General features: G+C 34.2%; 1 protein-coding gene and 1 pseudogene across 1 annotated transcript; both read left to right on the top strand.

The window, feature by feature from the left end:
* Positions 1-10,863: 10,863 nt before the first annotated feature.
* On the top strand, positions 10,864-17,545 carry LOC113703456 (disease resistance protein RPM1-like). Its single transcript, XM_027224824.2, has 3 exons — positions 10,864-13,454; positions 15,134-15,311; positions 16,793-17,545. Exons 1-3 carry the CDS (start codon positions 10,864-10,866, stop codon positions 17,543-17,545), a joined length of 3,522 nt encoding a protein of 1,173 aa, XP_027080625.2.
* Positions 17,546-18,269: 724 nt separating this feature from the next.
* On the top strand, positions 18,270-21,641 carry LOC113703852 (LRR receptor-like serine/threonine-protein kinase EFR; annotated as a pseudogene).
* Positions 21,642-23,205: the final 1,564 nt, after the last annotated feature.

The following is a 23,205-nucleotide window of genomic DNA, read 5'->3' on the forward strand; positions in this document are numbered from 1 at the left end:
GTCAGGTAGTATACCTCTGTCAACTAAAACAACAAAATCAAAATCAAATGGACAAAACACAAAAAATCTAAAATAAAAGTAATTAAAGTGAACTAAAAATGAATTGGGTTGTCTCCTTATAAGTGCTTTTTTCTAACATTTTTGGCTAGATATTGCCATGCTTGTTAGAGAAAAATAAAATTGTGTAGCTTTTTTCAGTACTTTATCCTCTATGTAATCCTAATAATTTTCATAAGTAAAATGATTCTTAAGCACACGAGTTACTTTTTCAATTGACTGGTAGATAGTGCCAAACAAGTAAGCAATGATTTTAATTCTTTACTCATTCCTCCATCATGAAAAATTACAAATTCAAAATATTTGGCCATCACAATTACTAATTTAGTCTTGTCATAAAACTCAAAAACTTCTGATATAACAAAGTCAATCGCACTAACAGAAATTACAGAGTAAGATTTAGGAACATGTCGGGCTAAAAAATGGAGGAGGTGTCACTACATTTGAAAATTGTTCGCTAGATTTGTTTACTAGAATGATTTGAGGTTGGTATCTCATTTCTTCCTTTTCAACTTCTCGTTCAACTCCATTTTTATATCCTTATTCTTGAGACTTTTGTAGTTCCATATCACTTGCTAGGTTAATTGCACTCTCATATTTCGTAAGGTCGATAATGGTTTGTGAGAACAATTCATCACAAATTTGAGAAGTCAATTGCGTCACGTTAGATGTCATTAGACATATTTGATCCGCCAAGTTCCTAATTCTAATGATTGTTTTTTGTTGAAATCGATATGTGTTAGTAGCTAGTGATTTAATAATTTCCTTAAAAGATATACCTAACGTGGATTATGGTTGTTGCTATTGATATTGATGTTGAAAATTTATTGGCTCTGTTGCATAATTAAAGTTGGAGTTGTCCTACAATTCTTAATCATACAAGTTTGAATAAGGGTCATTCTACGTTTGAGACGGGGTTGGGAAGTCTCCAAAAGTATTGATTGGGACACTCAGATCACTTGAAATATAGGGCACATGTCGGTTGAATGATCCAAACATAACAAATTTCACAGGTTGTAACAGCTAATTTTTCTACAAGAGAGGTCAATGTATCTAGATATTGATCATTAAAAGAAACATGAGTCTCATTAATTCTTCTAGAAATAAAATTTAGTTTATTACAAAAATATCAAATATTAGCAGCCATAAACTAGCAAAAAAATTAATAAATAAAAATAAAAATTCAAAGAAAATAAGATGAATTCAAAAAGAAACAAATTAATCAGATACTAGTCCCCGACAATGGCACCAAAAATTGACAGGTGTCGGTCCCATACAATAATAAATATCTGCTCAAATATAAAACAAATTTTTGTATATAGCAGTGAGTAGGGCCGAATTCACAGAGATTGAAAATTTGTTTCTTATAGAATTCAATGTATGGGAAATTTTTATAAAATCAAGAATAATTAAACAACTAAAATAAAAAGGGCTAAATTACGATTAATTGAAATTGAATCAATAATAAACAAACTCTAGTCAAGAAATAACTTTAGAGATGGTTCACTCAATTGATCACCAATGCAATATAATTTCATAAATTCTAGTCAAGAAATGACTTTGGAGATGGTTCATTCAATTGATCACTGATACAATGATAATTTCATTTACTCATCGATAAATAAGTTGTAACTGTTAAATAAACGATGATAATCAATTTCTTCTTACGATAATCAAGAAATAATTCGAGGTACAATCTTAGAGTTCAATTTTTCAATTACTTTGAATATTAGAAAAGTCTTGTTTTAACCAAATAACATGCCATGAGGCTTATTTTAAATTAACCCATATGTCTCCCTGACACAAATCCAATCATGCCAGTTATTACTATTTTAAAATAATTAAATAATTACGAATTTAATTGTTCTAATTAGTTCTAAATTAGTAGATTAATTTAAACACCGAACCCTGGATATTCAAATAATATAATAATAATAAGAAATTAAATCAGGAAACATACGAATACTAGTAAATAAAAAAATAAATTTAATCAATTCAATTTCACAATTTTAGTTGAACCAAATCCTCTGTTATTCCTAGAATAGAATGATACGTTTAGTTTATCTCTATTGAAGAAATCGCTCTCCAAATATGAGATGAAGTGTCAAGAGGAAAAAGAAGAAAAACAAAGGAAAACGTCCCTTTGTTTCTTGTGAGAAAGGAGAAAAAATGTCATGATGTTAATGTTCCGGACTTCCTTTCCTATATCAACTGAAGGTTCCTTTTCTAAACGAAATCAAATTCCCACTAAATAATGGATTCTTTCCACAAATTCAGATAGGTACACTAGACTAGTGTCCTAATAGAAATAAGAGACTAGTCATGCGGTAAGAGTCTGGTTTCAATTTAAGATTGGAATTCACGTACCAAATTTCAAGCCTCCAGACATGCAGAATTAGATTTTGATGCATCCATGCCGAATTGCATAAAAATCTAGTTAAAAATCACATCTTTAATTCCTTTTTGCTCGGATCCCTGCAACCAACACCAATTATCAAATATAACTAGAATCTAACAATTAATATAATATTTGACTAAAATTATGGAAAAAACAATCATAAATTTAATAACAAAAATGCATCCTATCACTTAGTTTTGTACATAATGTATTGTTGAATGTACACACATGTTATTCTTGGTTTTGATGATCACAAAAGTTCGTTGAAATGTTTATATAGACCAAGAAAGTGATCACTTTGATCAGGCCTGATCACTACGATGCTTTGGATGTGGCAAACAAGATTGGAATAATATAAACGAATTTAGTCATTGTTTTGTTCCGATCAAAGATACTGTCTTTTAAGTATGACAATTTTGTTAGTCTTGGTTCTTTGATATGTTTTATCTAACTGTCTTCAAATATAAGTGTTGTTGCCTATCAAAGAATCAGGTACGAATATGTTGTGAGCAAAAACAGGACACTCATGTCGGACGGCCGAAAGGAATCTGTCGGACGTCCGAAGGGATGAAGAACATCAGGAAGGAGTTTCTGTCGGACGCACATTGATTGTGTCGGACGTCCTAAAAATTCCACAAAGCTTTGATGACTCTCTGCCAAGACTCTGTCGGACGCTCGCAAGGAAGCATCGGACGTCCGGAAGGATCGGACGCACGCCTCGGACGCACATCGATTTCATCGGACGTCCTAAAAATTCCTCGAAAATTTGATAACTCTCTGGACGACGTTCGGACACTGAAGCTCGGACGATAAAATTCCATCGGACGTCCGAACTTCAACTTGGCTGTTTTCGGACGATTGGTTCGGACGATAATTTGATCGTCGGACGTCCGAAAGCCCCAACGGCTAGCTGACTCTTCATCTGCCTTCTATCCGTTGAAAGCTTTAATGAAGCCCATTTCTGTTCCCCTTTAAAAACAAACTGTTCTGAACGAAGTAAGGACTTTTGCACACTTGGTCTACAAGATCTCAAGAGATATTTTAGCTAGAAAATAGTCTCCAAAGTTAGATTTGTTCTCGAAGTGGTGTGAACTTCTGGTGAGCTTTTCTCTTGTGGTTGAAAGTTTCATTAGTGTAGCTTTGTTGAGGGTTATCTGAGTATTTGTAAAACTTCTTAGCTTGACTAAGTGAGGCTTAGGGTAAGGAGGAAGTGCTCCCTCCATTGTACATCTAGTTGATCATCTTTCATCAAAGAGAAGTTGCTCAACCTTGTGATTGGTCTTCAAGTTTGAGGAAAGCTTGGTAGACAATTGGTTTGATTTCCTATTTTACTTTTTGTTTAATAAAATTCTCATTGCTTATCTATACTTGTTTTTCTGATCAATATTGCTATTGTCTTCTAATCTACTTGGTTGATCATTACTAGAAAAGAAGATAAATTTTTATTAAAGAAAAAGTGCATAAATTTGGTTAAGATTTTAATCAACCCAATTCACCCCCCCTCTTGGTTGTCTTTGGGACTTACAACACATTATGTACATATCTTCATATAAATGTCATTTGTATGACAATCTAATAATGTGCCTCTTTGTAAATGGGGACTCCATGGGTTCACGTGGATCCTTTGACCTGCTAGATATAAAAAGATGGAAAAAAAAGGGTCCTCGTCCGGAAGTTCTTGCTCTATTTGTTACTTAGGTGCCTATATAATTTTGCTCTGTAACCTTTTTTTTAAAAAAAAATTTTTTCTAGCAAGGAAGGAATGGGACTTAAGGGAGGAGTGAGATGCTTATATAATTTCGCTCTATAACCTTTTTACCTAAATATTTGTTACAAAACATTAACTTTATGACGGACCTAAACACATGGTAAAGAAATACTGATTGCATAATAATCTAAAATCAAATAACAAAATTGAAGACATCAAGAAGGAGAAAAAAATTGAGTACGTACCCACACAAGTCTACTAATGAAAACTGTACCATCCCAAAGTTTTCACCTAAATTAAATTTCTATTCTCTTTCCTTTCAAATGTATTATTCTGCAAATGTATTGTTCACTTATATACGAAGTCATAACGAAAAAGATTTGGTCTAATTGATTCTTTTACCTAACGAAATTAAAACAAAGAATAAAAAACCTGAAAGCACGATTTGTCATATTCCTGCCAAAACATAGCCCATTCAAAGGCTTTTTCAGGTTTTTATCCATTCATTATTAGGATAAGAAAACTTTTTCATTTAATGGATTTACAGAGATCTTCCAACTTCCAAAACCACTGACTTCAATCGTTGTGATAACTATTTCGTGCAGCTTTGCTCTTTAGTTTTCTTGTTCAGTTTCCTTTTCTTTTTACATAGTATTATTAGTGTACCTTCATTCCAGACAATTCTATTTGATAAGCAAATTTAATGCAATAACATCCTCTTCCTAAGGAGGGTGCATTAATTTTGATGAAATTGACATTTGAATTTATTAAGTTACTAAATTATTAAGTATTAAAATCTTAACACTTGAGTATATTTTGCATTAACTGATAAGTAAATATGTTATCACTTATTTTTTGGGGTAAATTTTGTCTAGAAAATTAAGTGTCACTGGAGTAATTATAATTAATTAAGGTGTTCTATTTTTATTATCAAATACGTCTAAATATGTAATATTTGAATACATTAAGTTAAACTGCCAAATTGGGTTATCAAACAGGGTCTAATAGACTATATATTGGTATTACACAAATAGGCTTAAATAGTTTTATTTGATTAGCATAAATTCAAACTATATCTAATTTTATTTTGGTTTTCTTGTTTAGGTTTCTTTCCCTTTTAGAATTATTATAATCGGAAGGAGTGAATAGGGATGGCAATGGGGGCGGGTGCCCGCGGGTGCCCGCCCCGCGGGGGGCTCACGGGGCGGGGGTTGGGGCGGGGGGTGGGGCGGGGGCGGGGGGGAATTTTTTCCCCCCGCTTAGAAACGGGGCGGGGGGCGGGGGTATACTCCCCCGCCCCATCCCCCGCCCCGCCACCCGCAAAAAAAAAAAAAAAAAAAAAAAAAAAAAAATATATATATATATATATATATATATATATATATATATATATATATATATGACTATATATTATATGTAAGTTAATTAGTTATAAACTTATGATAATGATATTATTAGTTAGATGTATTATATAATGTATATTAGTTTATGTAATATAATTGATATTATCAATTATATGAATAATTATACATGTCTACTAATAGAATTTATTAATTAGTTATACTAAATTTACTAATACATTTATACTAAATTTCTAATTACACTTAATAGAATAACACTTTTTTCTCAAAAAAAAACACAAACACAATGATGAATTAGTGATTGCATTTGTACTAAAAGTGAAAATTTGACTATTTTAGTTATATTTATTTCATCATATTGGATTGTATTCAAATAACTTCTGTTTGATTGTTTTTATGAGTTTCAATTGTAAAATTACAATGAATAATAATTTGGTGATGTGTTGATATTTTAGTACTTGATTATTTATTAAAATTTAATTATAATAAAATTATATAATAAAATTTTATTAACCCCGCGGGTGCCCCCGCGGGGGAAGCGGGGCAAGGCGGGGCGGGGCGGGGCGGGGCGGGGGGAGCGGGAGGCGGGGGACGGGGCGGGGGACGGGGGGAACTAATAGGCAACGGGGCGGGGGACGGGGGAGGGGTCCCCCGCCCCAACCCCGCCCCGTTGCCATCCCTAGGAGTGAATTAGTGAATCGAGTAATTAGCTCGGGTCTTTTTAAAGAAGCTGGCGATACTGCTATAGCGATAATCTTCCAACTAGAGTGTTTTTTATTCAAATACCAACATTACCCTTAACGAATCAATCTCATATATTTTGATTGATTTTACTGGGTTCATTGTCTACTAATTACTCTTTTCCTTTTCTCTCTAATTAATTGACTCGTTTGCCTTCTTCTTTTCTCTTTTTAATTTGTTTATCTATTATTTTCACGACTCACTGATTTAATTTTGAGTTTTTTACAACATGATGGGATGTAGAACATGATTTAAAAGTTACTTTTTGGCAAATACACCATGGTTTAACTCAAGCAACTAAAAATCTAAATGAAAATGTAGACACACTTTTCCCTCAATATTTACAGGATGTAGAACATAATGCAATTTTAAATTACATTAGTCTAGTTAATAAAAAATATATGGACACATGTTGAAGTTAAGATTCATATAATAATTGAACAACTCTTACCCTCACAAAAAACAACTCTTGATTTACTCCTATGCAAGCAACAAGTCACAAGACTTACTCATGATCTACAATTGAACCCAATTTCATAGTAATATACAACCTTAAAAAAACTCTATACAAAATCTATAATTTGATAGTACTAGAGTGAATTGGAAAAAGAAAAAAGAAAAGAAAAAAATTACAACATTGGTATAATTGCAATGAAAATTACTCAAAAAATGAGAACTTGAATCTCACTATAATTGCAACAAAATTGCACCCCAAATTTAATCAAATTTTATGATCACTCCAAAAAACTGTAAGGAAAGATTATTTGGTAGAAAATATAATGGAATAAAACTAAAAAAGAAAAGAGAAAAAAGCAAGAAAAAAACTTGTTGATAATGATGGAGAAATAGCAAGAGTGCCATAGACAAGAATATTATACAAAAGGGCTTGAACCACATTTTGCAAAGGTTTTATGATCTTGTAGAAAAAAGCAAGAAAAATTTATGATCTTGCAGTACTAAATCTAATTTTATTTTGGTTTGTTGTTTGGAATTCTTTTTCTTTTAGAAAGTATTACTAAATGTACCTTTGTCCCAAATCTAATTTTGTTTCATAAATTGTATAATTTCCTTTTTTAAGAAATTAACACTAACATAACTTTATTCCAAATTGAATTATAATTTCACGTCCAAATTAAAAATCCCATTCCTCACATAAGGCATCAATGTTCATACTACAAAACTGCACCACCATGTTGTTAGGGACGGCATTAGAATGTGGGGTCTTGATGTAGTTTTTCATTTATTTTAATGATAAGGGCATTATGGAAGGGTTTTTCTAAAGGATGCCTATAGAACACTCGTTAGCACATCTATATTCCACCCAACCTGTCATGTCATGTATATGCATACACTAACAATTACTACTTTCACTTGCATTTATATGCTTTCTCTAATTAATTTCCTTGCATTTATATGCTTTCCTTAATTAATCTTATATTTCTAAAAATCTAACACCTAAAATACATCTTAATGAGTATCCTATGAACACCCGTTAGATAGACTGATTATGAAAAAGAAAAGCTAAATCATTAAATCAACAAATTATATTGGCACGAATTTTTTTTGTTGTTGTCTAGGTCTTACCCAAACAACAACTGTTATTTTAGCCCCAAAGAGTTTCGCCTTCTTACAATGACCTGCAACCAATCTTTCATTGGCTACAAAAAGTGTATAATGCATAACTGATTTTTTCGTGAGTTATATATCTATGACTGTGAGCTGACATTTCCATTTCTTTGAGCAATATGGTTTCCGTTTCTTTACATGATATGATGAATCCTATTTCTAAACATATATTATAACTAATTACCGTAACTTTATTTCAATTCCGAATCCTTGAAATTTTGGTTTTTCAATATCTTTTTTTTTTAGGAATTAACACTAATATAATTTGATTCTGAGTTTGATTCAGTTCCTAAATGTTCCTCTTCCCAAGATAAAAGATACCCTCACTAACGGTAAAATGGCATTGGAGTTGACATTCATATAGGGAGTCTGTTGTACGCCTCGTTATATAATTATAAGTGTATTATTAGAAAGTGTAAACTTAATCATTAAATCATTAAATCATATTGGTGCTTTAATATACATATAGATTAATACTCGATAAATTATTAACCCCTATTAAATAATAATTTTTCTTGGTCCTCACTTAAGCTAACAAGCTAAATTAATAATTTTGATAAAATAATGAGATAATAATTTTTTTTGAAAATCTTACATGACCTTTTTGGTCTCATTCATATCATATATTAATAATTCACTAAAATTATATATCATATTTCCTAAAATATGAGTCTATTGTTGTTTTTTCTTCTTAAAATTTAAATCTACCTAAGTCTCATTCCTAATTTTTCTTACTGCATCTAAAAGTTTTGGACTTGAATTCTCATATTGCAATAAGAAGCGATGAAAAGTTATTGATGCTTTGAGTGCTTTCTTCCGCGTAACAAGCTCCAAAGCTAGTATGTCATCCTCAGTTTCATCATTAGTAGAATTTTGAGTGATACTAGAGACAATTTCTTCTAAACTTGATACCTTTGAACTTGTATCATGTTTCATTCAGATAATTCATTAGATAATTGATTAAATGAGTGTTTTTTTTTTATTGAAATGTGAGTACACTAGACAGATTAATAAATTATTAATTTATCAATTAATTAATACCTCTTTAAATCAATAGAATTTGTATCATTCCAAGGTTGTTATTTATAGAGATTTTATTGTAAATAATAATCAGTAATAATAATACTTCTCACAGTAAATAATTCTAGTCACTTTACTAAAAGTTCACTCAATTGTCGCCAATTATGCCTTTCTTGCATCTTTGATCTTCCTCGATTTGTAGTCTAGAAGGGTCGTTCTTCATCCATACAGAAAGTTGCAATCGAGGTCCGTAACCAGCAAATGTTTTATGAACTAATTGAAAACAATCCCTGCATGACCAATTAAGACATAATTGCTCTCTTATTAAGACAATTGACTGGGGGACAGAGATGCAAGAAGAAACAGAAAAAAGAAATGGTTTTACTGTTGAAGATGATTGCAACAACCTATAAAAGGTTTAGTCAAACGTATCTTCAATTGTTTAGTTTCCAATTTCCATTGGCATTTGATATGCAGTATGATGCCAAAAACCTTAGAATTTAAAGATTCCTTTCCGAAAAAACAAATCAAAATTTTATCTGTGCCTTCTATAATAGGTCAATATGAATTCCTCTATGCTTGGCACATTTCTTAGGCTATGCTCAATATGCTTTTCCCTTCAAGGTAGACTAACGTTTCACTTTTTCACTGCGATGAATTTATGTTATTTTGCAACAAAGTGCAAATTTCAAGAACAATATTCTTTGTAATTCATATCATTTTTGAATTGGCTAAGGTCATGAAAAACGCATATTCTATGCACCAAAAAAAGAAAAAGAAAAAGAAAAAGAAGGAACAACATAAATGGCGAATTGAACATTTCTCAAGAACATCATCATATTGTATATCTTTCAACTTAAAAAGTCAAAATTTTATCTTTGCCTTCGTAGCATAAATGAATATGTATTCTATATGCTTGAGCCATTGCTTATATTATTCTCAATATGCTTTTCCTTCCAGGTGGACTAACCTTTCATGATTTCACGATCATTACGTTACTTTGCAAGTATTATGCCAATTTAAAGAACGATCGTCTTTGAAATTGATATGATTCTTGAATCGGATATCGGATAGATTATGTAAGACACATCCTTTATAGCACAAAAAAAAATTACATTTTTTCCTTCAACTCTTGCAAGGGAAAAGGGGGAAAGGGAGAGGTGTGAGAGTTGAACCAGGGACGTCATTGACTAATGCCTCTACTTCAAGGTCATGTTCTTTTTCTATCTAGTGGTTTTACTTATAATTATAGATAGATGTTTCTTTTTAGAGCAAGTTAAGAAAATAAGAGAAGGGAATTGAATATTATCTCAAGATTATTAGATTCTATAAGACAAATACCTTCCTTTCCTACTTAAAGTATCTAATTTTTTTTTCTAAAAAAAGTAAATTTTCTCTATGCCTTTCTTAGACCAAGAGAATAGCTATCCTTTGCCTATTTCTTAGGTTATGCTCTCTATGCTTTTCTTTTCAAGTAGACTAATCTTTCACTTTTTCTCTACAACAAGTTTTGGTCATTCTGGGCATACTACCAATGTGCCAAATAAAACTCAATCTGTATACTGGGAAAGGAAAAAAAAACATATTTTCCTAAATTCATATAATTCTTGAGTAGCTATTCTTTTGAAATCATATCATTCTTGAGTAGCTAATCTTTCACAACCTCTGTACTACAAAAGAAAAATGAAAAACAGCACATTTTCCGAAATTTGCAAAAATTCTTGAAATTTTCTTGATAAGAAAACTAGCACTCAAGAAATTTTTTTCAGCAATATGGCTGAGAGTGTTGTAGGCTTTCTGATTAACCAACTCTCAGCCTTACTTTCCCAAGAGACCAAACTTTTGGGGGGACTTCGACCAGATGTTCAGTTCATCAAAGATGAACTCGGGAGCATGAAGGCTTTCCTTAGACAAGCTGAAGCAAAGGAGGACAATGACTCTCAACTCCAAGAATGGGTCAAGCAGGTTCGAGTGCTTATGATACAGTGGATGTTCTTGATGATTTTGCCTTCCGCTTTGCTCGTGGACATGCGGATGGATTCATTGGCCGTGTTGGAAAGATCTACAACTCAATAATGAATCTGAAAGCCCGCCATCAGATTTCTTTGGAGATAAAAGATATCAAGGCCAGAGTTGTAGAGATTTCTGCAAGGCATCAGAGGTACCAGTCTCTGTATGGTACTCAAGAAATAGGCTCCAGCTCTTCCAATGTGGCAAATGCAGATTATGATATTCGTGATCAGGCACTCCTAATTGAAGAAGCTAAACTTGTTGGCATCGATCAGCCCAAAAAAGAACTCATTTCTGAAGTCCTTGATGACAATTCCCACTTGAAAGTAGTTTCAGTGGTGGGAATGGGGGGACTCGGTAAGACCACCCTGGTGAAAAAGGTCTACGACGATGCTGTTGTGAAGAAACAATTTCAGAGCCATGCCTGGATAACCGTTTCTCAAAATTTTCAGTTCAATGTCATCATCAAGGACTTGATTCAACAATTGTACGAGGAAATCAGACAGCCGGTGCCTCCGCAAGTGGAATCCATGAATCGTGTTAGACTGAGTCAATTTGTCAGAGACTTCCTCAAAGAAAGAAGGTACATCCTTGTCCTTGATGATGTGTGGAGTCTAGATGCCTGGGAAGCTATCAAATACGTGTTGCCTGACTACAACATCGCTAGTCGTGTTGTATTGACAACACGAATTACCGATGTAGCTTCTGCATCCTGTTTAGCATCCCATGACTTTATCCATAAGATGAGTCCTCTCTCTTATGAAGATTCTTGGACTCTTTTTTGCAATAGAACATTTCAAAGTAATGGTTGCCCTTCAAATCTAGAAGAAGTTTGTAGAAAAATACTAAAAAAATGTGAGGGCCTACCACTTGGAATTGTAACAATGGGTGGTGTTTTGGCTTTGAAGGACAAGGATAAGATAGATGAATGGGAGATGATTTTTCGTGGCTTTGGCAGTGAGGTAGATGGTAGCGGTAAGCTTGATAGAATTAGAAAGATACTCTTATTTAGCTATAGTGATTTGCCTCACCATCTTAAAAACTGCCTATTATATCTAAGTATCTATCCTGAAGATTATCCAATTGATGTCCAAGACATACTTGGTAAATGGATAGCACTGGGATTTATAGAAGAAGAAGAAGGAATGATAGCCACTGATATTGCTATGCGATATCTAAAAGAACTCATCAACAGAAGCTTAATTCAAGTTAAAAAAATGTGGGCTGATGGCAAATTGGTGAACTGTGGTCTTCATGATTTTCTGCGTGAAATCATTGTTTCAAAATCTAAAGAGCAGAGCTTCACAGCCATAATCACTGGATATTGCACAAGATGGCCTGACAAAGTTCGACACCTGGCAATCCATAACTTCACTGGTAATCCTCCACAAGGCTTCAGCAGCTTAAAGTGTCTTCGGTCCGTGGAAACATTCGGGTATGAAGATTCTCTCACAACTTCATTGTTGTCCAAGTTTTTATGTGGTGGTCCCAAGTTCCTGAAGGTTTTAAACTTAGCAAGTGCGGAACTGGACAGCATCCCAAAGGAAGTTTTCAAACTATTTCAGCTCGAGTATCTGGATCTAAGTGGCACCAGAGTTAAAATCATTCCAAAATCTATTGGGCAGCTTCAAAACCTAGAATTTTTAAATCTGTTCGGAACCACTATAACGGAGTTGCCTGTGGAAATTCTAAAGCTGAGTAAACTCCGTACCCTTCGCGTAGGCAGAGCGGGTGATTATTCAAATAACTTTGCACTTTGGGGCTTTAAATCTCCGGATGGAATTGGAAAGCTTACTTCCTTGGAGAGCCTTTCATGTATAGAAGCAAACAGTGGTAAAGTAGTAAGGGAGATTGGGAAGCTCGTTCAGTTGCGGCAATTATCCATAACAAAGCTGAGAAGAGAAGATGGAAAGGAGTTGGTCTACTCCCTGTCAAGGCTGACCAACCTTCGAGGGTTACACATCGGGTCCATTAAAGAAGAGGAGACCCTTGATCTCCAACATTCCGTCTCTCCAAGACTTGGATTTCTTATAAGGCTATCGTTGAATGGGCATTTAGAGAGAGTACCAGAATGGGTGATTTCACTTCAATCCTTGGGCACTTTAATCTTGCAGAATAGTGAGTTGAGTGAAGATGAGAATGCAATAGACTGCCTTGGACACTTGCCCAATCTGGCAGCTCTTAGTCTCGGTCGTGCTTATGAAGGGGAGGCATTGTGCTTTAAGGCTGGAACATTCCCAAAACTCCAGATGTTAGGCCTTGGGCAATTAAAAAGACTGAAATGGGTAAGAGTGGAAGAGGAATCGATGCCCAATCTCCAACAGTTTGTTATTGTTGGTTGCAAGCTAATGGAGGGCCTGCCTTTGGGCCTCCACAACTTGACCGAGCTTAAAGTTCTTGGGTTGCTTGATATGTCTGATGAGCTAATCCACGAAGTACAGAATTTGGATAAACAGAGTGAAGATTATCAGACAATTTCTCATATCCCTCAAGTTGGCATTGGACGCTGGATAAATGGTGAATGGAAAGAAGAGTTCCTCTAAGAAAAGATAGGTAAAGGACAATCTGTTGCAGTCATCAACATTTAAATTATGATGTTTGTTGTCAATTGCTTTTTCCTACTTCTTATCCTTGTAATAAAATCATGACTCTATATTGCTATTCAACCATAATTAGTTCCTTAGATAGTTAGACATATATGTGTTTCTACGTTTATGAATATTGTGGGATTGCCTGTTACAACAATTACAAGTTCAATTTTCCCTCTTCTATAATTGAAAATGGGGAATAAATTAGTAATATGGATAAATTTGCATTAGGAGTAGGGAAACCTCGCTAATTCATAAAGGGTATATACATTATTTCCTGGACTTCTACAGAATTTGTGGTGACGTTTTCCTTTTTGGTTTATTAGTAAATCCCTTTTTCTCCTTGTGGCTTTCTTTGGATTAGGAACTTGAATGTATACTTGATGGACTAAATGGAAAATAAATATTTTTGGAAAATACTTGATGGACTAAATGGAAAATAAATATTTTTGGAAATGTGGGGGACTATATTTATCATTTTCGCTAGTAAGAGATTATTAAGGATGTAAAAGTCCAAAACGAGAGTGGAGAATGCTGAGATTTTCAAATTGATTCAATGATCAAGACTGGGTCTCTTTTCGCAAACAATTTCCAAACAATAGTTCATGCCTTTCTTTTTGCAAATAATTTTTGCCACAAAAGTTTTCATAGATATTTTCATGCACGTTTTCATTCAAATCAAAACATTCACTGACAAATTCATCTTCGTCAGTTACCTAAAATAATGTATGCAAATCATAATTTTCAACTATATCAAAATTTTCAAAAATCTCTCACCTACCAATAAACATATCTTCTGTCAAACCAACTTCCTATGTCAAACTTAGGATTGGACTCATAATCAAGTTCCATAGAGATCTAACCAAAACCATTCAAGTGATTGAGAGTCAACAAAGACTCTAAAATATGCTTGATTTATTTTTTGTCAATAGTTACTTTGTTTGTGGTTTATTTGACAGTGCTGGTGATCACAGAACACATAACACAGCAAAAATTTATCTACAAAATTTATAACTTGGTCTAATTAAAAAAAAAAAAAAAAAGAAACTTTCAGTTCGGGTTTGATTTATCAAGGTTTTCAATTGGGTTGGTGTTGTCTTTTATATTGCTTGTAACATGAAGATTGCTTTGGTATAATCTACCAGCAGATTACAGTTTTGGGGCTGCAAAATTCGGAACGGATTAATCACTGAAATATCCTCTTGTAGCTTTTGTTTCAAACTTTACATTTAAAAAGTTCTACAGATATTCTTTACTAAGAATATGCTCAGAAAGATTGCTTTGTCTGACTATGGTTAGCAGAACAGTCTTGCAAGTTACTCTGGCAGAACAAAAAGTTAAACGAAACGTTAAAGGCAAAGGAATTGACTAGTGAAGGGCAACTTGGGCATTTTGAGAAAAACAGCTCTGGCAGAACAAATAATCGCTTCGGCTGTTGTCAGCTATCAGATTATGCTAAGAAAATCAACGGACAGAAGAAATAATAAATTCATGAAAAAATTCTCAAGAAAAGAAAAGAAAAGATTTGGAGATTTTTTTTTCCCTAGCAAGGGAGGGGTGGGATTTAAGAAATAGGAAAGGATGAGGGAATTAAAATTCAAAACCTCTGTGTTTTATGAAATAGATTTGGAGATAGTTGTTTAAGGGAAGAGGAGAATGCAATAGGCAGTCTTGGACAGTTGCCCAATTTGATACAGCTTACTCTCCATCGTGCTTATGAAGGGGAGATATTGTGTTTTAAGGTTGGAGGATTCCGTAAACTCTGGCAATTACAGCTTGTGCAGTTAAAAAGACTGAAATGGGTAAGAGTGGAAGAGAAATCGATACTTAGTCTCCAAAAATTTGTTATTGCTGGATGCAAGCTTATGGAGGGCTTGCCTTGGGCCTCCAAAACTTGACCGAACTTAAATTTCTTGGGTTGGCTGAAATGTCTGATAAGCTAATTTGGAAAAACAAAGTGAAGATTATCAAACAATTTCTCATATCCCTCGAGTTTGCATTGGACACTTGATAAATGGTGAATGGGAAATAGAGTTCCTCTAAGAAAAGAATAGGTAAAAGACAATCTCAATATTTGACTTACAGTCTTCGATGTCAATTATATTTTTAGGGAAAAAAAAATCTAGTTGTGGCCTTCTTACTTTTTCCTACTTCTTATCTTTCTAATAAAGGCGTGACTCTAGATTGTTGTTCAACCACATTTAGTCCTTAGATATGTATGTGTTTTTATGTGCATAAAGATTTGATTTGTAAAATTATCTTGATTCTTTGTAATAAATCCTTTTCTTTTTCCTTTTCCTGTGTCTTTTTTTTTTATTTTGAAAAAGTTATTTTTTTTGCTCAAAAACAAAATTCGAAACAGTGTTCTAGTATCACTCTTTCGATTAGGATAGAGTGGCAATTTGTTCCAAATCTCAATGGGCTACCCATACCCATAGGGACTTTGGGCGGGAAGGGTATTGTAATTTGATATTGGATTTAAAATGGGACAAATCCCAATTATACCCATTAATTGATGGGAAATTTTGGGAAATACTTGGGTACCCATTGGGCCCAAATATTTCACCAAAAAATTTAATTTATGTAAAAATTATCTCTAACAGTTTTTCTAGTCATACCAACAAATATAATCTAGCAGTGTTACTAGTCATGATCCACAAGAATTTCTAGCATTTCAGTCAGTTTAGACCTGCTATCTTTGGACAATGATGAGGATAAAGATTCAACAATCTAAGTGCCTTGGCCATCTTGATATCTGTTGGAATATGACTATATATCTATTTTTTCCTTTATTTGTTAATTTAATTTTTGGTGGGAATCATGAGTATAAGGCACTTGCATGTTTATTTCTTGTTAGCTATTTCCTTTGCCTTTTTGTTTTCATGCTTTTGAGGAAGTGAAAACGTCAACTTCATATATGAATAAACCAAAATGTTCATTCTTTTGGTTTAATCCAGGGAGAAGATATATTCATTCTTACCAAAATGTCATATCTTTTTTAAGCAAATTATTGATCATTCTAGAGTGTAAATCAATGTCATTCAGGCTCAGTGGACTAATTTGATTACCCAATGCTGCTACTTGCTAACTCAAAGATCATTTTTTATGGTAATATGATTTTGTCGGAAATTGCATTACATTCCCCATTTGATGAAAAAATGAATTCATGAAAATATAAATTCACAATATTAAGGTTATATAAATATGAAAATGAATTCAATAAAAGAAATTTAATAAATAAAAAATATTAAGGTTATATAAATCTCCGGATGGAATTGGAAAGCTTACCTCCTTGGAGACTCTAAGAATTATAGAAGCAAACAGTGGTAAAATAGTAAGGGAGATTGGGAAGCTCATTCAGTTGCGGCAATTATCCATCACAAAGTTGAGGAGAGAAGATGGAAAAGAGTTGCTCTACTCCCTGTCAAGGCTGACCAACCTTCGAGAGTTAATCATCTGCTCCATTAAAGAAGAGGAGACCCTTGATCTCCAACATTCCGTCTCTCCAAGACTTGGATTTCTTACAAGTTTGTGGTTGACTGGGCGTTTAGAGAGAGTACCGGAATGGGTAATATCACTTCAATCCTTGCGCACTTTAGCCTTGTACAATAGTGGGTTGAGTGAAGATGAGAATGCAATAGACTGCCTTGGACACTTGCCCAATCTGGCAGACCTTTCTCTCCTTCGTGCTTATGAAGGGGAGACATTGTGCTTTAAGGCTGGAGGATTCCGAAAACTCCAGGAATTAAGGCTTGTGCAATTAAAAAGACTGAAATGGGTAAGAGTGGAAGAGGAATCGATATCCAGTCTCCAACGGTTTCTTATTGCTGGTTGCAAGCTTATGGAGGGCCTGCCTTTGGGCCTCCAAAACTTGACGGAGCTCAAAGGTCTTGGGTTGGGTGATATGTCTGATGAGCTAATCCACGAAGTACAGAATTTGGATAAACAAAGTGAAGATTATCAGACAATTTCTCATATCCCTCAAGTTTGCATTGGACACTGGATAAATGGTGAATGGAAAGAAGAGTTCCTCTAAGATGGTGAATGGACACTGTTGCAGTCATCAGCATTTAATAAAATCATGACTCTGTATTGCTATTCAACCATAATTAGTTCCTTAGATAGTTAGACATATATGTGTTTCTACGTTTATGAAGATTTGATTTGTACAATTATCTTGATTCTTGGTTAAGAATGTTTTGGTTTAGTACAAAGATATAGAGACAAGTAGCATCTAAACATTGTGGGATTGCCTGTTACAACAATTGCAAGTTCGATTTTCCCTCTTCTATAATTGAAAATGGAGAATAAATTAGTAATATGGATAAATTTTCATTAGAAGTAGAGAAACCTTGCTAATTCATAAATGGTATATACATTATTTCCTAAACTTCTACAGAATTTGTGGTGAGGCTTTCCTTTTTGATTTATTACTAAATCCATTTTTTTTCTTGTGGCTTTCTTTATTTCGAAATAGTGTCCTAGCGTCATTCTTTGGAATAGGAATCTGAATTTAGACGTGATGGAGTAGACGAAAAAATAAATAATATATTTAGCATTTTTCCTAATATGTTATTAATGATGTTAAAGTCCAAAAAGTGGGCAGAGAATGCTTTCAAATTGCTTTGATGATCAAGACTGCGTCCCTTGCTAAGTCCAAATTATGTGATATAATAACAGATATTGATATATCATCCTATATATCTCTAAGCCACTTTCACATTTTCGTCCCCTGTTCCTCACTCACTTCGATGCATAATAGCAAGGGAAAGGTCATTTTCGTGTTTACGCCATGAACAGGAAAAGAGGATACTAGTAAACTTCTTATGAAACATCAACTCAGGAGAAGATGCATATGCTTTTGTTGCATATATGCGTTATCCACATTCTGAGTAGTTAACTATCATCTGCTTTTCTGAGCTTTAATTCTCGTACGCAATGGCATATGAAAGGAAGAATTTCAGGCAAGCAACCTCATCTTGTTGTTTGTTTTATACTCTTTTTCATATCTTTATTCCTGCTTCTGCTGCTGCAATTCATTTCGAGACGAGTAATACAAGAAGCTCCATTCCAGGCTCTAAGCTCCTGGAATGATTCTGTTCATTTTTGTGATTGGCGTGGAGTCACATGTGGCCAGCTTCATCAAAGAGTCACTGTCTTAAATATGTCATCATTTCACTTGGTTGGTTCTCTTTCTCCCTCTATAGGAAACCTTACCTTCCTCAGAGAACTCAATATTCAGGATAACAATTTTCATGGTATGATTCCTGAAGAAGTAGGCAGACTTTTTCGGCTTCAATATCTTCGTTTTGCCAATAATTCCTTTGAGGGAGAACTTCCATTAAATATCACTGGTTGTTTAGAGCTAAGTATTCTTGATTTAAGGGGTACCAGGCTCATCGGGGGAATTCGAGATGACCTGAGCACTTTATCTAAGCTTTATGCTCTGAGCCTTTCCAGTAATAATTTCTCAGGCAGTATTCCACCGTCTTTGGGTAATATTTCCTCTCTTCAGATATTTAGCATATCAAGAAACAATCTAGGTGGAAATATTCCATCTGAGATTTGTCGGCTTTCAAATCTGCATGTCCTTGAGCTGTCCTCAAATAAACTTTTAGGTGCAGTTCCTCCTCAGCTCTACAACATTTCGACTCTCCAGATCTTTTCTATTACTAACAATCTATTAAGTGGACAGTTTCCTGTTACTGTGGGATTGACTCTTCCAAACCTTACTTTATTTTTGGCTGATTTGAACCTATTCTTTGGATCAATTCCCACTACATTAGCAAATGCTTCAGGGCTCATAAAAATTAGCATAGGAGACAATTCACTCACAGGACCAATTCCACAAAATCTAGGTAGCCTGAAAGAACTTCAGGTTTTACATTTTGGCCATAATCCCCTTGGAACTGATAAAGCAAATGATATTAGCTTTATTTCTTCCTTATCAAATTGCACAAATCTACAAATATTTTGTCAAGAATTCAAATTGGAGGCATACTACCAACTGCCATTGCCAATCTTTCAACCAAACTCACATCTTTTTGGCTGAATGATAACATTATATCTGGTAGCTTAACTTCTGGGATTGGAAACCTTGCAAGCTTGGGCTATCTCGATGTGCGTAACATTTTTCTCTCAGGCATTATTCCTGATTCCGTGGGCAAACTTGTAAAATGCAGGAGCTTTATCTGTCTGAAAATAGTTTCACAGGAGAAATCCCTTCAACAATCGGTGACATTTCTGAACTACAGATTCTTGTATTAGAACAGAACATGCTTACAGGTAACATTCCTGTTTCTTTGAGTAACTGCAGTAACTTGCAAGGATTTACTGTTAGTCAGAATCGCCTAAGTGGAGCTTTACCTAAAGAACTTCTTGGTCTTTCATCTCTCTCTCTTGGCCTCCTCTTAGCTCAAAACCAATTCACCGGATCATTACCATCAGAAGTTGGCAATTTGAAGAATCTTGTGTCATTGGATATTTCAGAAAAGAAATTATCTGGTGAAATTCCAACCTCTATTGATGGTTGTGAGATGTTGGAATATCTTCGGTTGAAAGGTAACTTTTTGGAAGGCTCTGTACCTTCTACTTTAGGAGAATTGATAAGCATTCAGGTCATAGATCTATCTCAGAATAATTTGTCAGAGCAAATTCCAGCTTCTTTGGCAAAATTAAAATTCATCAGCACTCTAAATCTTTCCTATAATATGCTAGAGGGTGAAGTGCCAATGGATGGGATCTTTGCAAACTCTAGTGCCTTTTCAGCACTGGGGAATGGAAAGCTATGCGGAGGAATCAAAGCATTGAACTTATCATCTTGTCCGAAACCTACCAAAAAGAAAGCAAAGCTGTCTACTCCTATAGTAATAGTTATTGCCATTACTATTCCTCTAGCTTTAGTTTTACTACTCATATCTGCCTATGCAATTCATAGACTAAGAAGCTCAAAACAACAATTACCTTTTACCTCTGCAGCAGAAAAACAGAATCAGAAGCTCTCTCATATGCAGAATTATATGATTCCACCAATGGTTTTTCTTCAGAAAATTTGATTGGTGAAGGTAAATATGGCTCTGTTTACAAAGGGGTCCTCAAACCTGGTGAGCAAATGGTTGCTGTTAAGGTTCTTAAGCTCCACCAACATGGTGCCCATAAGAGCTTCTTGGCTGAATGTGTAGCGTTGAGAAACATCCGCCATCGAAACCTCGTCAAGATCATAACCTCTTGTTCAAGTTTAGACTTCAAACACAACGATTTCAAAGCTTTGATTTTCGAATATGTGCCCAATGGAAGTTTAGAGAATTGGTTACATCCAAGTTCAGCTGAGGAAGAAGGACAAAGCCTAATGAAGCTCCAGTTGATACAAAGACTGAATATTGCAATCGACATTGCGTCCGCCTTGGATTACCTTCATAACCATTGTGGGACACCGATTATCCACTGTGATCTAAAGCCGAGCAACATACTGCTAGGTGATGATTTTTGCGCCTTGGTTAGTGATTTTGGCCTAGCAAAATTTCTTTCCCCCATCGAAGGTAAACCCCATCAACATCAAAGCAGCTCAGTAGCAATTAGAGGAACAGTTGGATATGTTGCTCCAGGTACAATTACATGCCTTCTTAAGTTTGAACAATATTTCAGTTAGAATGTCTGAGATGTCCACAATTATTCGACCTTTCAATCCCTTCAGCATTTCAGCTAATAATTCTTGTCCGTCCTCCTGGAACTTGAAATTGCAGAATATGGCATGGGTGGAGAGGTATCAACACAAGGAGATGTATACAGCTATGGTATTCTATTGCTCGAATTGTTTACAGGGAAAAGGCCTACTGACAGCATGTTCACAGAAGATTTTAGTCTCCATAGTTATGTTAAGATGGCTCTTCCCCATCAGGTAATGGAAATTGTTGATCCAAAGATCTCAAAGGAAGCAGAATCCATACCAGGTATAATCACCAAAACAAGCAAAGGCGGCAGCATTCTAAAATCCACACTTCATGTAATCCATCCAGATGTGATTTATGTGATTCTCAAGAACCCAATTTGGAAAGGCCGCAAAATAGATAAGTCGAAAAAAATGGGATAACTTCATGTACACACCAATAAACAAACATATATATCAAAAGAAATTAAACCACAACATATATATATATATTACAAGTGAGAAGTTTTGAATTTAGAAACTCCTATTTACAATCCTTTCTACTTTATCACCCAACCCAATCCTTCCTCAAAGTACAAAAATATAAAATGTCCACAAATCGAAGTCGAAATTGGCAAAATTGAATGCTTATTTCACTAAATATTATTGTTTTTAGTTGAAATTAAGGGGCTGTTTGTTAACCTTCGTGTATTTATAGTTGTACTTTTGACAAAAATATGAAGAATACTCCTATTTTTGTTTCTTTAAGGAAATAGAACATTTCTACTTCAAAAACCACGTAATTTTGTACTGAAAATTTTTTTAGTGCATATGTTTCTACAATTAACATTTTTCTACCCAAAATTAAGTCTATGTATATTGTTTCCCATTTAAAAATAAAAAAATAAATAAAAAGGAAATATAAGAAGAAAAAGAAAAATGGCATGGCTTAATAGAAGAGTATAAAAGAGGGAGGGTTTTTTTTCTCTTTTTTGGTTTTTTACTAAAGTCATTCTTTTGATCAAAAATCAACTTTTGAAAACATTAAAACGTTGGAAGTAACCAGCGATCGTAATGAGTGTGTTTGGATTGCACATTATTTACACTTTATTTACATATATTGATTTGTTTGCATCATCAATATATTTTTCAATTATCTTTTTATCTCGTATCCATTACATCAAAAAAGTACTACTGTATTTTTTTTTACAAAATTATCTCAAACACACTTGTTGACAGTTGTAAACCAGAACTTTATCTGCAATATCTAGCGCCACCACCTCCGTCTTCTCACCCTTCTTCTTCCGTTCACCAGCGCCTCCCCCTCCACCGTCCGCCTCCAACCCCACCACAAATCCTCCCCTTTATTATATCCCTTCCCATCTATTGGCTTCCCAGAGCAAGACTGGTATCCTATCCTCAGCTAAACTTTCAAGGAAACAAGGGCAGGGCAGTTATAATTAGCTGTCTTGAAATCACCCCTTTGATCTATTTATTTGTTATTTTCATTTGGTCAGGTCAAGAATTAAAGTTGTGACCATTTCTAGTATACTAATCGATGGATAACGAACGAACTGACAATGACCACTTGCCTATATTGAGTTGTGTAAAGGGTTTTGCTTTTTCTTGCAAGATATCTGTAAATATTTGTATGCAATTGAAAATTTGGGGGTGGGAATTATTTGGTTAATCATCTATGCCTGATATGTTAAATCCATGAGGAAACACTCTTCTATTTTATTTTTTTTTTAATGAAATGGATGTTGGCCAACATTTTATAATTCATGGTTATTCTGTTTGTAGTTTTTGGAGCATATTGTAATTGCTTTTCCATTTCCCTTCGCATTTTCTTTGGATTATTTTCAAATTCGAATTTTTGAATCACTTAATTGCATGGGGGAAAATGTACATTGCCACTAATATTACCTGGTTTTCTAGAAATACGAATATGTTTGAGTTATTTAGTTCAGGATATGTGTGGCCTTTGGTCGCAAATTTTTTTTTTTTAAATTTTGTATCTTTGCTGTGGCCATGTTGTGAATTTTGTCAAA

Source organism: Coffea arabica, chromosome 8e (genome assembly GCF_036785885.1).
Source record: "Coffea arabica cultivar ET-39 chromosome 8e, Coffea Arabica ET-39 HiFi, whole genome shotgun sequence".
In the NCBI taxonomy this organism is placed as follows: domain Eukaryota; kingdom Viridiplantae; phylum Streptophyta; class Magnoliopsida; order Gentianales; family Rubiaceae; genus Coffea; species Coffea arabica.